This window comes from Cricetulus griseus, chromosome 3 (assembly GCF_003668045.3).
Source record: "Cricetulus griseus strain 17A/GY chromosome 3, alternate assembly CriGri-PICRH-1.0, whole genome shotgun sequence".
Lineage (NCBI taxonomy): Eukaryota > Metazoa > Chordata > Mammalia > Rodentia > Cricetidae > Cricetulus > Cricetulus griseus.
In genome coordinates this window covers 97,402,574-97,417,055 of record NC_048596.1, presented here as the reverse complement: position 1 = coordinate 97,417,055, position 14,482 = coordinate 97,402,574, and the positions used below count along the sequence as shown (strand labels likewise).

The following is a 14,482-nucleotide window of genomic DNA, read 5'->3' as shown; positions in this document are numbered from 1 at the left end:
GGAACTTTGATCTTCAAAGACCTAATCTCTGAATGTCTTCCACACTTTCTTTATCATGTTTCAGTCTGCTTCCATTGTTGTTTCCTCTTCTTCCTCCTTTTTAAAATGAAGGCGAATATTTTATTTGTTCCTTAGTGTGCTACAAAGCTGTTGCTTCACTGAATAAAAATAGCAGCAGCCAAAGGTAGCATATGGTAAAATTAAGACAGGATCGTTCTTTACTTGACACTGTACAATACATACTTTCCTGCACTTCCAGGGAAGAAGATTGTTTACCTAAATTCAGAGATGGATGCAAATTAGTTAAAATATTATGTGAGACTTAGGATAGCATTGTTATTCTAAATTACAGAATTCTTATAACCACTTTCTATCATAGATACTCTCAAATTTTGAATACAAAGTTTGGTCTAAATATCTAGTCTATACTATTATAAAAGTGTTGTAAAAAAATAAAATAAAATAAAAAAGAAAAGAAAAGGCCGGGCGTTGGTGGCACACGCCTTTAATCCCAGCACTCCGGAGGCAGAGGCAGGTGGATCTTTGTGAGTTCGATACCAGCCTAGTCTACAAGAGCTAGTTCCAGGACAGCCTCCAAAGCCACAGAGAAACCCTGTCTCGAAAAACCAAAAATAAAATAAAATAAAAAAATGTACACTGTGTTTATCTACAACCATTAAGAAGTTAAGCGAGATTTTTTTTTTCCAGCAACAGTATTGAGAATTTTCCATCAGCATTGCTAAAAGTTATTTAAAGTCTTCTATCCACCATTAATTTCAGACAACAATGCTGGGGCACTGGGGTGCCATGTTCAGTCCTCGTGTAATTCACATATTTCTCAGTGTGCATCTTTACTCATTAGTTCACCCAGTTCTGAACATTTGCTCAGTGTTCTTGATCAACCATCCATTTTCATAACAGGATTTATTGTTGATGAGCCCTGTTTTTTTCTGCAAATGCTTCCTTGACTTTTCCCAATAGAGGAGAGTAGAGGTCACTGGCAGCCTTCACATCACCCAAAGCTAGTCTTGTTAGAATAGATAGAAGACTAACTGAGCTTTTTTCTGTTTGTTTGTTTGTCTGTCTGTTTTTCAAGACAGGGTTTCTTTGTGTAGCCTGGAACTGATTCTGTAGACCAGGCTGGCCTCGAACTCACAGAGATCCAGCTGTCTCTGCCTCTGAGTGCTGGGATTAAAGGCATTTGTCACCAATGCCACCCCCCTTTTTTTTTTTTTTTTTTTTTTTGGTTTTTTGAGACAGGGTTTCTTTGTAGCTTTGGAGAGCCTATCCTGGCACTCACTCTGGAGACCAGGCTGGCCTCGAACTCACAGAGATCTGCCTGCCTCTGCTTCCCGAATGCTGGGATTAAAGGCGTGCGCCGCTAACATGAGAGCCCAAGTTCAAGACCTTAGAACCCCTGTAAACCAGGTGTGGTAGTCAGTGTCCGTAACCCCAGTACTCCTATGATGAGACAGAAGGTAGAGACAAGAGAATCCTCCAAGCTCAAAGGCCATTTGCAGAAGACGAGGATTTAACTCCCAGTACTCACATCAGTTAGTTTACAAATTGCCTATAACCCCTGTTCTAGGGGCTCTGATGCCCTCTGATCTTGGAGGCTATGTGGTGATAAATTATTTATAATTTATTAAAGCTTGCCTGAGGATTCAGAACGCAAAGTCAGTCACAAGCCATAGAAGCTAGGCCTGGTCTACAAAGAAAGTTCCAGGACAGGACTATACAGAGAAACCCTGTCTCAAAACCAAAAAAGAAAAAAAGACCCCCCCCACCCAAAAAAAGGAATTGTAAAAATGCTGAATGTATTAAAGTGCTATTGGTAAAGTTTTTTTTTCTGGAATTTTAGTGATTTATGTTTTGTTTGATTTAATGTAGCTTGAAACTGTTTTGTGAGTAGTTGGTAGTGATAAGTTGTTGCAGACCTTATCAGGCAATGCTTGGGTTATCCAATAAGCTGTATCCTCACCCTAATGTTTGTACTCTGGCTAGAGATGAAAGAACCTCTACTACTTCACCTTTGAATGGTTTCCCATCCTACAGCAAATAACAGAAGAAAAAAATTATCATTTATAAATGAAACCTTTCTGGATTATTAATTGATAGAAGTGATGAGTCTATATTTCTTTTCTTTAAAGATTTATTTTTAATTTTTATTTACTTTTTTATTTAATTTTTAATTTAATTATTTAATTTTTATTTACTTTTTTTTTTTTATCATATATACAGTGTTCTGTCTGCATGCCAGAAGAAGGCACCAGATCTCATTACAAATAAATGGTTGTGAGCCACCATGCGGTTGCTGGGAATTGAACTTGGGACCTTTGGAAAAGCAGCCAGTGCTCTTAACCTCTGAGCCAGCCCCAAGTCTACATTTCTTAAATGACTTTAAGTCAGCTAATTGGTGTGATTTTTTTCAGTCTTGTTAGTGAACTGTATCCATTCCCTTTGGATGCTGTACTTAGATTGAGGCATTTAAATGGAGATGATTGTGGATACTTAATTCTTGGCAGTCCCTCTTATTTCAGCAGCTTAAAAATCATCTTAGCCTGAACTTTCTCAGAATCAAAAAAAAAAAAAAAGGTAAACTGACCTGTTCTGACCAACTAGATCCATTCCCCTCCTGCTCCCCAAATATGTAGCCTAGACTAGAAAGGTCTAGAATGCTGGGCCAAAGCAGAGACTCAAGCCATCAGGGAATGGTAGACATCTGGTTTACTAGGCCATCAAATCAGTAATTTCACCTGAAAGAACCTGAAGAGATAGGGCACAATTACATTACTATGGGAAGGATAGAAACCAGTGGACCCAGGAGGCGTAGGAGCTTGGGGTCCAGAGGGGAGACCAAAGGATAGTCCTGAAGTCCACTGAAGAAGATTGTAGTTTGCAAGCCAGTTCTCTTTAATATTGGATTTCAACAAGTCTAGGTCTCTCTTGGGACTAGTGAGGTGAGCTGTTTTGGGGAGTAGTTGCAGGGCCACAGTTGATTCCTGGATGGTGTCTGTCATCTGAGTGGAAATTTGTTAGGACAGATTAAAGTCTAGGGGTAGAAGGTAAAGTTGAAGAGCTTAGGGAGATCTTTATCTTAGGTATACACTTGACACTTCCAGTCCTGTCTCATGGTCCTGGTGGGTGACTATGGAAAGGAGTCCTAACACTAAGGCAAAAAAAGAGCCCACCCTCAGGGATGGGCAGTAGGAGGAAAGCTTAAGCTGTTGACTGACAGGAGTACTTAGCAGGCAAAGGATGGATTCCTGGGCCTTTTGAGTTGTGACAGATGGATCCAAGTTGCAATTCTTTGAAGCTCTTATGAATTTTTAAAAGTTTATAAAAAGAGGTAAAAAGTTTTAGAAAAAGCAGTTAAGAAGTGTCTGTAAACAGCTGGAGTAGGCTCATGCTTTTGAACCATAGCAAATGAAGCCTGAAATGTTATCATGATAGACGTATAAACATTTATTTGTAATAGAACTGAAATTTCTTGGCAGGGAAGAAAACAAAGGGGACAAATTTGAGGACCCAAAAATCGTTCTGGGAGAGAAGCATGAACATTTTGTCCTCTATCCAGAAGAAAGTATATGTATATATGTACAGACACACACACACACACACACACACACACACACACACACACACACACACACACACACGACATTTTTTTTTTCTGCTCAGTGCGCCAGCCGTTTGAGTCTATAGACAACAACCAAACGAAAGTTAAAATTTTGAGCATATGACTATGGTAATAGACAGTGCTTTACCAAGGCTAGAATAACTAATCAGAACTCTTTGATTATTATGTTCAAACTCTGAACTTTTGAAGTCTTTACATCTTACCATTTATTTATTTATGTATTTATTTATTATGTACACAGTGTGTTGTTGACATATATCTGCACACCAGAAGAGGGCACCAGATCTCATTCTAGATGGTTGTGAGCCACCATGTGGTTGCTGGGAATTGAACTCAGGACCTCTGGAAGAGCAGTCAATGCTCTTAACCTCTGAGCCATTTCTCCAGCCCCATATGTATCATATTTAAGTCTCTCTTTCTCTTTTTTAAAGATACCGTAAATCATTTCTTCATACAGTCACAACTTTTTAACCTTTTTTCTCTTTTATCTGGAAACATCCAGTCATTTACTATGAGACATAGGTGGTTGATTACTGAGAGCAGTCATTGATAAGCAAGTTCTTCTAAATGAAGAGTAAAAAGAAACATTGAAACCTGTCTTGTGAGTTTACCTTTCTCTACTTGAAGCTTGTCATCAAGATAAACCTGCCTGTGAGTTTGCCTTTCTCAACAGGAGACTTAGTAGCCCTAGAAAAATCAAGGCCTGATTTTTACATGTGAAACCAATTTAGTAATTGGCCTCACAGTTTTAGAGCCCTTTTCATTTGAGAGACTCATTACTTAACCTTTCTCTAAAAGCCCTCAAATTTGTATCATTAGCAAGCAACATGTACAATTTTTACACCAAAAGTAACTGTAAAGCAGAATGTTTTTAAGATGAAACAGACTTTGTAGCTATGAATCTGGCAGCATCAGCCTACAGGGAGGGCTGGCTGAGGTTGGCTAATCTGATACAGTCAGGGCCCACCACCAGTGCCACCACAAATATCTGAGCAGGACAGATTTGAGTAGGAAACATAGACCATATGTCCTCTATCAATTTAGAATGACAGAGACGTACTGGCTACTCAGACAGACAGCCTCTTGAAGGCTTTGTTGGGGGCTTCCAGGCCCAGTTCTTACATACTTTCCTGTAGAGGAAATTGGGAAACCTAGCTTGGCAAAGTAAGGAGGGACAGTATGTTTTTTCAGTGTTGCACTTGGCCACAGTTTAGGCAGGGTTCTGGTGAAGGGAAGTTCTTCACCCAGTGACCTTTACAGCCACATTGAAGCAAATTCCAAGTCCACTGCCCATATGAGCTGAGAGATGCTGAGGAGGTGAGAGAGTTGAGTGGTTAGAGTAGGTAGAGGAGAAGCAGCTGAAGAGGTGGACTCTTAAAATTTGGAGTTGAAAATGGTGGGTGGCAGGAGCCAGCAGAAGCAGATGGTCTGAACCTGGGAGGGTCAAAATTGGCAGTTTGATTCAGCTAGGAGGGACAGGACCTTTTGGGGAATTAAGCATCCCTCCCAAGTTTTAGACATCAAATATAAGCAATGTTGCAGAGAAACTAGGGAGTTAGACCACTCCTGTGGGCAGAAAGAAAGGTTTGTTGGGGATCAAACTGCCAAGGCCATCTGTATGGGTTGGGGCAGAGAGAAGAGCAAATGGCAGGAAAGCAAGCAGACTTTGTGTGACAGTCAGCAGGATGGGGATCTGAACTGATACAGTCCATCCAGAATTAGGTGCCCTTACTAGAGGTAGTTGACCTTTAGGGGAAGGTTAAGGGAGGCTCCACAGAAACACCTTAAGAGGTCTGCTTTCCTAGTAAACAGGAACCTTTATGCTTGTTTACACAATGGCAGTCTTTCTGTTTAGGACAACCAGCACTGTCATTTTTGGGGAGAGGAGCAGTGGGGGTTGGGGGTAGGTGGGGCTTTGTACCTGACAGTGAGCCTGATATGGGTTCTAGGAACTGACTTGGGTGCTCCGAAAGCATGTTCTTCACTGAACCATCTTTCAGCCCCCTGTTTTAACTTTTAAAAATTTTAGTTTATTTTTATGTATATAGTTACTTTTCATGCCTGGTGCCTGAGGAGGCCCGAGTAGGATGGGTGTTGGATTCTTTGAGACTGGAGTTTACAGATGTTTTGTAAACTACCATGTGGATTTTGGAATTGAACCCAGGTCCTCTGGAAGAACAGCTAGTACTCTTAACTGCCCAGCCATACCCTTCAGCACCCTACTTTATTATTTTAATTTAAAATAATATATATGCGAGCCAGGTGGTGGTGATGGATACCGTTAATCCCAGCACTAGGGAGGCAGAGGCAGGTGAGTTTGAGGCCAGCCTAGTCTACAGAGTGAGTTCCAGGACAGCCAAGGCTACACAGAGAAACCCTGTCTCAAAAAAAGATATTATGTCTCAAGATAATATGTATATAAAGGTAGGATCTTGCTGTGTAGCCCATGCTATCCTGGAACTGCCAGTGCTGCTCCTTCCTCAGATTCCCAGGAGCTGAAATTATAGGCATGTACCACTGTGCCAACTTAGTTCACTACCTCAAAAATACTTTTAGACATTTATTTTGTGTGTGCATGAGTACCTGTGTGCAGAGTAATAGAACTCCATTTCCACCCTTTTGGACCCAGAGATTGATCTCAGGTTGCCAGGCTTAGCAGCAAGCACCTTTACCCATTAAGCCATCTCACTGGATGTTCGCCCACTGCGCTTTAAAGAGCACATTTAGTTGCAGAGAGGGAGGAATGAAGATCAAAGGGGTCGGGACCAGGATAGTGAATCCCACAGAAACAGCTGGCCTGAACAAGGGGGAGCACATGGACCCCAGACTACTGTCTGGGATGCCATCACGGAACTGATCCAGACCCCTGAGTCTGGGGCCTCTGGTAGTGAATCAGTATTTTTCCCTGGTGTAAGAAGGGACTTTGAGAGCCCATCCCACATGAAGGGATGCTTTCTCGCCCTGGACATATGGGGAAGGCCTAGGCCGGGCCCAGGATGATGTTGTGGACTTTGGGGAGCCCCCATGGAGGGTCCTACCCTCCATGGGAGCTGAAGGGGGAGAGAGAAGGAGGCTGGTGGGGGGCTAGGGGGAGGGGAGGGAGAGGGAGAAGGGATTGACATGTGAAGCAAGCTTGTTCCTAATTTGAACTAATAAAAAAAAAAAAAGAACACATTTATAAGCAATAGATTCTAGCTGATAGCACATTCTGAAATTGTTCGAACAGCCTCATTTCTAAGCAGGCTTTGTCTTCCTCCCCTCTTTGTATAATAAATGTAGTTCGTTAATTAGCAATCCTCATGGTAATAGACGTAAACTTAAGCTCATGTTTCTGTGGAATTCATTTATGGACTTCCCTATAGAAGTTAAGTGTGAATGTTGTTGAATATCCTAAATATTTGTGTGTGACCCCTGGTGAATTTTGTAGTGTTAAGTAAGTACTGGGTGGTCATTGAAGCCAAAAAAGAAAGAATAGGCAGAATTGAGAACTTTACCTTCTCCTGATCTTTCCCTTTTAAAAGAATAACTCACTTTGTTCTTTCGTTATTTATTCCTTTTCCCCTCAGACTAAAGTGTATATTTGCAAACATTATTTTTGCATTATTTGTTTAGTGTGTGTCCACACATGCATAAATGGAAGTCAGAAAAGAAAGCTGAACTTTGGTCTCTTTCACCTGTTGGGTTGAGGATCAAAATGAAGTCATTAGGCTTGACAGCAGGTGCAGTTACCTACTAAGTCATCTTGCTAGGCCTAGGTCTTTCCATTGTATTTAGCGTGCTGCGGGTTCTAGGACCTCCTACTGGTAAAAGTCTGATCTTTGATTTGCTTTAGTTGGTTTTGTGTGGGTACATTGACTGGGTGAGTGGGTATAGACTAAAAATCTTGGCTTGGTGTAGCACATATTTGCAACCCCCCAGCATTTGAGAAATAGAAGCTGGGGGATTAAGCATTTTCTGACAGCCTAGGGTAAATAGTGAGACTTTATCTTTAAATAAAAGTCCTGGAATCACCTGTCCTGTAGCCTACAACTGTAGGCACTCACAGTGGGCAGAGTGGTGCCAGCATCTGGGAAATAAGAACTACATGCTTCTGGCATTTTTGTTGTTGTTTTTGAGACAGGGTTTCTCTGTGCCCCTGGCTTCCTAGAACTCTGTGTAGACCAGGCTGGCCTCGAACTCACAGAGATCCACCTGCCTCTGCCTCTGCCTCTGCCTCCCGAGTGCATGCCCCACCACTACTGGCATGGCAATGGATTGCTTCTGGCACTGTAAGTAGTCTCATCAGACTCTTCCTTTTGACTTGCAGGTGAACAGTCTTCATGTGGCTGACCCAGTGGAGACGGTGCTGCAGCTCCAGGACTGCAGCATCTTCATCAAGATTATTAACACCATGTGAGTATGAGTACTCCGGATCCAGCTAGTGGTGGTGGGCTCTGACCAGAAAACTAGGTGGGATTTGGATATTAGTAGGGTAAGTGGGCTCAAAGACTAGCATCTTGATCTTGCCTTTCTAGTTACTGAACCTTCCAGTGGGGGGGGGGTGTTTCAGTCTTTTCCTACCCAAAGACCACCCTGCTCTGGCATAAAAGGTTCTTCAAGGCCCTATGCACAATCCTAAGAGACTACCCCCAAGGACTTTCCATCTTCCTGTCTCAAAAGTAGTCTTCTGTAAACCCTCTTCTCATGATTTATTCCTGCCTCTCTTTCTCATTATTGCTGTGTGTATGTGTGATGTTTGTGAGTGAATGGATGCTTATATGCCACAGCATTCAGGTGGAGGGCAGAGGATAACTTTCACGAGTTGTTTCTTTCCTTCCATTATGGGTTGCAGGGATTTAAACTCAGGTCATCATGCTTGTGAGTCTTCTCCTTTTCCCTACTTGAGCCTTCTCACTGGTCTAGCCAAGTGTATCTAAGTAGATAAGGGTGAGTTGGAATTCTTTGGTGGCAAGACTAGTGCTGCTGAGTAGCCCAGGAAAGATAAGGCTACTAGAATGGTTTGTTATCCTTTGAAATTTGGTGTTTGGGGGGTTTCTTACAGGAGTTTAAAAGTTTTCTGTTTCTGTCCGGCACCTGTTTTGGTTCCATTGAAAGAAATCACCATTGGCCCCAATACTACCATTTTCTTTCCCAGTTACTCAGTCAGGACATTTCAGCATCATGTTGAATTCTTATCTCTCCTTGGCATTGACTTACTTAGTCACTGGTTCTTTTTTGTTGTAGTTGCTGTTTTTCGAGACAGGGTTTCTCTATGTAGCCCTAGCTGTTCTGGAACTCACTCTGTAGACCAGACTGACCTTGAGCACAGAGATCCACCTGCCTTTAGTCTCTTGAGTGTTGGGATTAAAGGTATGCATCACCACTGCCAACTTTTTTTTTTTTTTTTTAAAGAAAACTTTCTCTGCCTCATCTAGGATATACCAGGCCCTTGTGGCCTCATTATTCTTTTTCTTGTAGTGCTTCAGTGACTCTCTGGCGCTAGTAGATTGAAATCCTCTTTTTTTTTTTTTTTTTTTTTTTGTAATTGAGGCAGGATCTTATGTAGTCAAGGGTGGTCTTGAATTTGTCTCCCAGGTGCAAGGATTGTAGGCATTTGTCACCATACCTGATTAAAATCTTTATCCTAATGGTAAAGATTATTTATTAAGCTAGGTATGGTGTTGTGCTTGGGAAGCTGAAGCAGGAGACTTGCTGGTGAGTATGAGCAACATAGAGAAAACTCGTTTAAACTCGGTGTGGTGGTGCATACCTGCAGAGGCAAGGTAGATCTCTGTAACGTCGAGGCCTGCCTGGTCTACATAGTAGAGAGACCCTTCTTATCTCCTCTCCCCAGAAATCTTTTGTCAGTAGCCTAGCTTATTTCTCACTGAATTTGGTTTCTGCTTCTTTCTCTCCTCTCCTCCCATTATTTAGCTCCTATAGAACGCACTAAATCCTGGTTTTGTTCATTATATTGTCTTGGTGCTGCTTAGCTTTTGCTCTATAAACTGGGAGGTAGAGGTTTTTTTTTTTTTTTTTTTTTTTTCTCAAGGCTACCTTATAGGTAAGGTTATATGCTACCTATAAATGAGCAGATTGCAGCTCCTAAAAAAGTCAGTAGTTTTGGAGGGCAGGAGAGGTGGTTGAGCAGTTAAGAACACTTGTTGAGCAATCATGAGCACTGGAATTCAGATCCCAACACCTGTGGAGGCATCCTGCAAATACCTTTAACTTCAGCTCTTCAGAATCCAACGCCTCCTACTGACTTCTGCCAGCACACAGGTGCATATACTTACATAGGCATGTATATGCAATACACATAATAAGCTAAAAATAAATAGTAAAATATATATATTATATATATATATATATATATATTTATTTCCCCAGCATTCATGCAGCAGAAGCAAACAGATTTCTGTAAGTTCTAGGTTTGCCTGGTCTACATTAAAAAAAAAATTAAAAAAAAAACAACAACACTATTTTCAAACCATAATATGGTGATAGATTGAGGCATCTGTCATCAGTGGTGGGTAAATCCATTTAGGCTGGCAGTACCAAACCCACCATTTAATTTTAGTATCATTAAAAGACAAGCAACTAGATATAATGCTCTCTGAGTTGTAATATACATTATGGTGTGTGTGTATTGAATAGATGAGGCTTTTGCTTTTGAGAAAATAAATTTCTGGGCTGGAGACATCTCAGTGGTTAAGAGCACTGGTTGGTTGAGGAACTGAATTCGATTACTGCCATCCATATGGTGACTCACATGTTCTGTAACTCCAATTCCAGGGGATTTTATGTCTTTTTCTGGCCTTCATGGGCACCAGTCACTTAAGGTGCATAGATATACATGCAGGCAAAATACCCATACACAAAAAAAGGTTTGTATTTTTTTAGGAGAAAAGATTAATTTCTTTGACTTGATATAAAATTGATAGGCGGTCCTTGTTGTGTAACTTTTCCTGGGGAGGTGCATAAAAGTGGTCAAGTGCCACAGATAGGGTTCTGGCAACAGACTAAAAAAAATGTTTTATCCCAGTTGACCTTGGTGACTTCCTGAGTTTATTAGTTACTTACAGGAGCACAGGTGACTCAACATGTGTAGGAAAGTGACTCTTCTACTCACTGGCCATTCTTTGCTGCTTATGTAACCTTGGGGAGGGCCTTGTTGGTGAGATTCCTGAGTTTCTTAATTTCCTCAGCCTCATTAGATTCTCTTTTATCTCCTAGTGGAACGTTTGTAAGGAAGCTGCTACTCCACAGTCCTGAAGTAAGAATGTGTATTTGTTCTTGCTTTAACCAGGCTTATTTCTGGAAGAAACTTCTCAAAGGGAAATTTAAGATATCCATTTTGTCTTGTAAAGTGCTGCCTGAGTCTTAGACTAGCAGATATTAAGACCATAGATTAGCTGTTGCCTCCATGTCAGGTACAAGATGAAACAGAGAGTTGCCTTTGGGAAAAAACCGACATCCTTAGTTTGGATGTTGTGGCTGTTGCCTTTCTGGTAGTCCTACTGATAGTGCTACTCTACTTCAGAAGTCTTTTTCTCAAGGAAGGAGTGAGTACAGACTGGCAGGCAGGGGCTATGTGCTACTTGGCTTTTTAATGTGTTAGCATTGGCTTCTGAGGGTTTTCCCTTTCATTCTTCTATATGTTCACAGTATAAAGCAGAAAGGTTGTCCTCTCTCTTTGACAGCTTTGAGACTTGAGTAGCAAAATCTAATATAAAGGCCTGGTTATTATTATTTCTTTTTCTCTTTCTCCTCCTTTCTTTCTTCCTTTTTTGAAAGACAGGATCTCATTATGCAGCTTTGCTCTAGAACTATGTAAATGAAGCTGGCGTTAAACTCTTGGAGACCCACCTGCCTCTGCCACTCAAGGGCCAGTAGAAAAGATTTTTTATTTTTTCTCCCTTAAAGGGTGTAATGTTTGTCCTATTGGTGTTGACATTTGTCCTCATTAAAAAGCATCCCTCAGCTGTCAAGTCCTGGATGTCCTGAGTACTGGCTAGGTGCCTAACTTTGTACCAGCAGCTAGCATGGCCAGTTGGTTGTATGTGGTGCAATTATGTGGATATCTGAGCACTGTAGGATACCTGAGAGAGGGTATTGGAGGTTTGACAGCTGTCATTCTAGATAGCTTCCTGATACTTGAGACTTGAGTCTAGGATGGGCTGCATTTATCTAGGATAGCAGTTTTCAACCTGTGGGTCGAGACCCCTGGATGGGTTGAACAATCCTTTCATGGGTTGCATATTAGATATCCTGCTTTAGATAGTTACATTGTAGTTCATAACAGTAGCAAAATTACAGTAGTGAAGTACCAACAAAAATAATTTTATGTTTGAGGGTCCCCATGGCATAAAGGGTCTCAACTTTAGGAAAGTCAGAATCACTGTTCTAGGACTTGTAGGTTCAGGGATGCTTTACTGATGCTAGGGGCAGTATGAAAAAAGTTTTGTGGTCAAATAGGTTTAATAGATAATGTGTTACAAAATGTTCACGCTGCATGATAGTGTACGTGTGTAGTATTTGGGACTCTGAGGGAGGAGGATTACTTGAGCCTGTGAGTTCAAGACATGCCTGGGAAACACAGTAAGATCTGTCTCAAAAAATAAAAACAAAAAAACAACAAAGAGAGAGAAAGAAAGCAACTGTATCTCTCTATATATATACATATGTTTTAAAGATAAGGTTAGCTTTATCACTACTTCAAATGCTGAGATTATTTTAGTTTTGGTTGTGAGCCTAGCCTTTAATGGCTGAGCCATCTCTCCAGCCCAGCTGAGATTATTTTAGGTGTGAATTACCACACCCAGCTAGCTTCACTTTGGTTTAAACAAGGATTTTTGCAAACAATTGGCTATAGAAGCCTCTTCCTTTAGGTAAATACAATACTTTTCTTCACTGATGCAAGGGGTTGCTGCATTTCCAAGTGTGGGTGGTAAGGAAGATGGCGCTTAGGAGTCAGTTTAGCACTTCTCAAGACTGTAGGAGTCACTTGTCTGCTGGCAGGCCCCAATGCCTCTTGGAATGGGAATGGGGAGGGTCTTACCTGGAAGAAATCTGTCATTTTCTGCCCAGGAAAGGGTAAGGTCACTCATGCTCATGGTATAGCTGTACCTTGTGGTTTACAAGGATGCCTCTAGTACTGGATGGTTCTAGGGCCAGCCCTGCTCTTCAGAAAGTTTGCTGAGATGTGAGGATTTAGGTCTTGAGGAGTCTGGATATCTTTGATCATCAGTATTTCCAGCTATACCTAGAGATAAGTTAGCTTTCTAATATGGTGGAGAAGCAGAGTCACCTCAGAAAATGACACTGTAGAGAAGGTGGCTCTGTCTGGCTTGATGTGAATGACCCCTACTTGCTGCCTTCCTCTCTTCCTTGTTTTTTTCTTCTAAGTGTTGGCTCTTTGGGCAGTTGGGGGAAGGTAAGGGTGCTCATCAAGAATGATTATTCCGGGGCTGGAGAGATGGTTTAGAGGTTAAGAGCACTGACTGCTCTTCCAGAGGTTCTGAGTTCAATTCCCAGCACCCACATGGTGGCTCACAACCCCCGTAATGAGAACTGGTCCCTCTTCTGTCTTATAGGGATACATGCAGACAGAACAATGTGTACATAATAAATAAATCTTTATAAAAAAAAAAGGAATGCTTATTCCTTGGCACCTCCTCTTAGAGTTTTCAGCCATTTCTTCCTATGCCTAGTGAGGAGTACGGAACTTTGTCCTGTCACCTCAGAGCCTTCCTTGTCTCCACCCTCTTTTTCAGCCCTGTTGTCTCTTCCCATGGACCTCCCCACTCTACTTTAGCTATGTTTCCTAGGTTTCCTGACATGTTACTGTTGAGCCACTCCAGGCTGTTTAACCTGCTTCCCATTCATCGGTGCCACCTCATCCCAGCTCCTTCCCACAAAGCTTTCTCATATTGCAAATGAGTTAGAGTGCCATGTTTTATGGAAGGACCCCATGCTTCAAGTCTTCTCTCCTCACACACCACATATTTTCATCAGAATAAAGTAGTGTCCTTGCGTCTTCTCACTACCTCCAGGATCAGTCTGGTTCTTTCCCAGACCTGGGACAGGAAAGAGGAAGGGGATGGAGGAAGGCTGTTGGTAGGTAGGTAAGCAGTGAGGCAGGGATGACTGACTACTCCTGACCTGACGCTTCCTCTTTGTTTGTTTTGTCTTAGCCATAACACTGAAGAGGGGCAACAAATTCTTCAGCAGCCGGTGCCAGAAAGACTAGACTTTGTTTGCCGGTTTCTACAAAGTAAGTGTCTTTCTTAAGTAGATGTGCAGCTCCAGCTCCTAGGACTTGGGAACCGAAGCACTTAGTCATTAGTGTCTAGCCAAAAAAAAGGCTCAGGACCCCCTACTTTAGCTAAGAGACAAACACATCTGTGTCAGTCTCCCTGGATCTTGAAATGCCTCTTGTCACCAGCTTATCTTAAGTTAAGAAAAGTCTGTTTTCAGTCCCAGAGTCCACATCAGGTACAGGTAGATTAGAGGGTTGACATCACTTGTGTTCACTTGTTGGTCTTGGTCTCCATGTTTTGAAGAAACAGGAGAGGAAAAGGTTCAAATTACCCTTGTAAGAAAACTTGCCCTTGCAAGAAAAATAGTTTTCTTAGGTAATTGCTTAGGTTGTAGGTAAAGGGGCAAGGTCAGTTTTTTAAGACATGGGTTTGTGTTATGGAAGTAATGATAATTGCTCATCTGGTTAGTGGGAAGATTAAATAATGTTTGTGAAGCTGGGTGGTGGTGGTGCAGACCTTTAATCCCAGCATTTGAGAGAAAGAGGCAGGCAGATCTTTGTGAGTTTGAGGTCTACAGAGCTGGGGGTGTGGGGAGAAATTT

The 14,482-nt window shown here is 41.7% G+C and overlaps 2 protein-coding genes across 9 annotated transcripts in view; one reads left to right on the top strand and one right to left on the bottom strand.

Annotated features, from left to right (window-relative positions):
* Positions 1-14,482, bottom strand: part of Folr1 (folate receptor alpha) — a 349,146-nt gene that overhangs the window by 109,245 nt on the left and 225,419 nt on the right.
* Numa1 (nuclear mitotic apparatus protein 1) overlaps positions 1-14,482 on the top strand; it is a 74,416-nt gene that overhangs the window by 35,431 nt on the left and 24,503 nt on the right. For all 8 annotated transcript variants that reach the window (XR_004769114.1, XM_035442326.1, XM_027407849.2 and 5 more), the window contains 2 exons: positions 7,947-8,032; positions 13,816-13,895. Coding sequence is in view for 7 of the 8 variants with exons in the window: in XM_035442326.1 (XP_035298217.1) it covers positions 7,947-8,032; positions 13,816-13,895 (166 nt within the window). In the remaining variant the exon portion in view is untranslated. The remainder of the gene's footprint in view (positions 1-7,946; positions 8,033-13,815; positions 13,896-14,482) is intronic.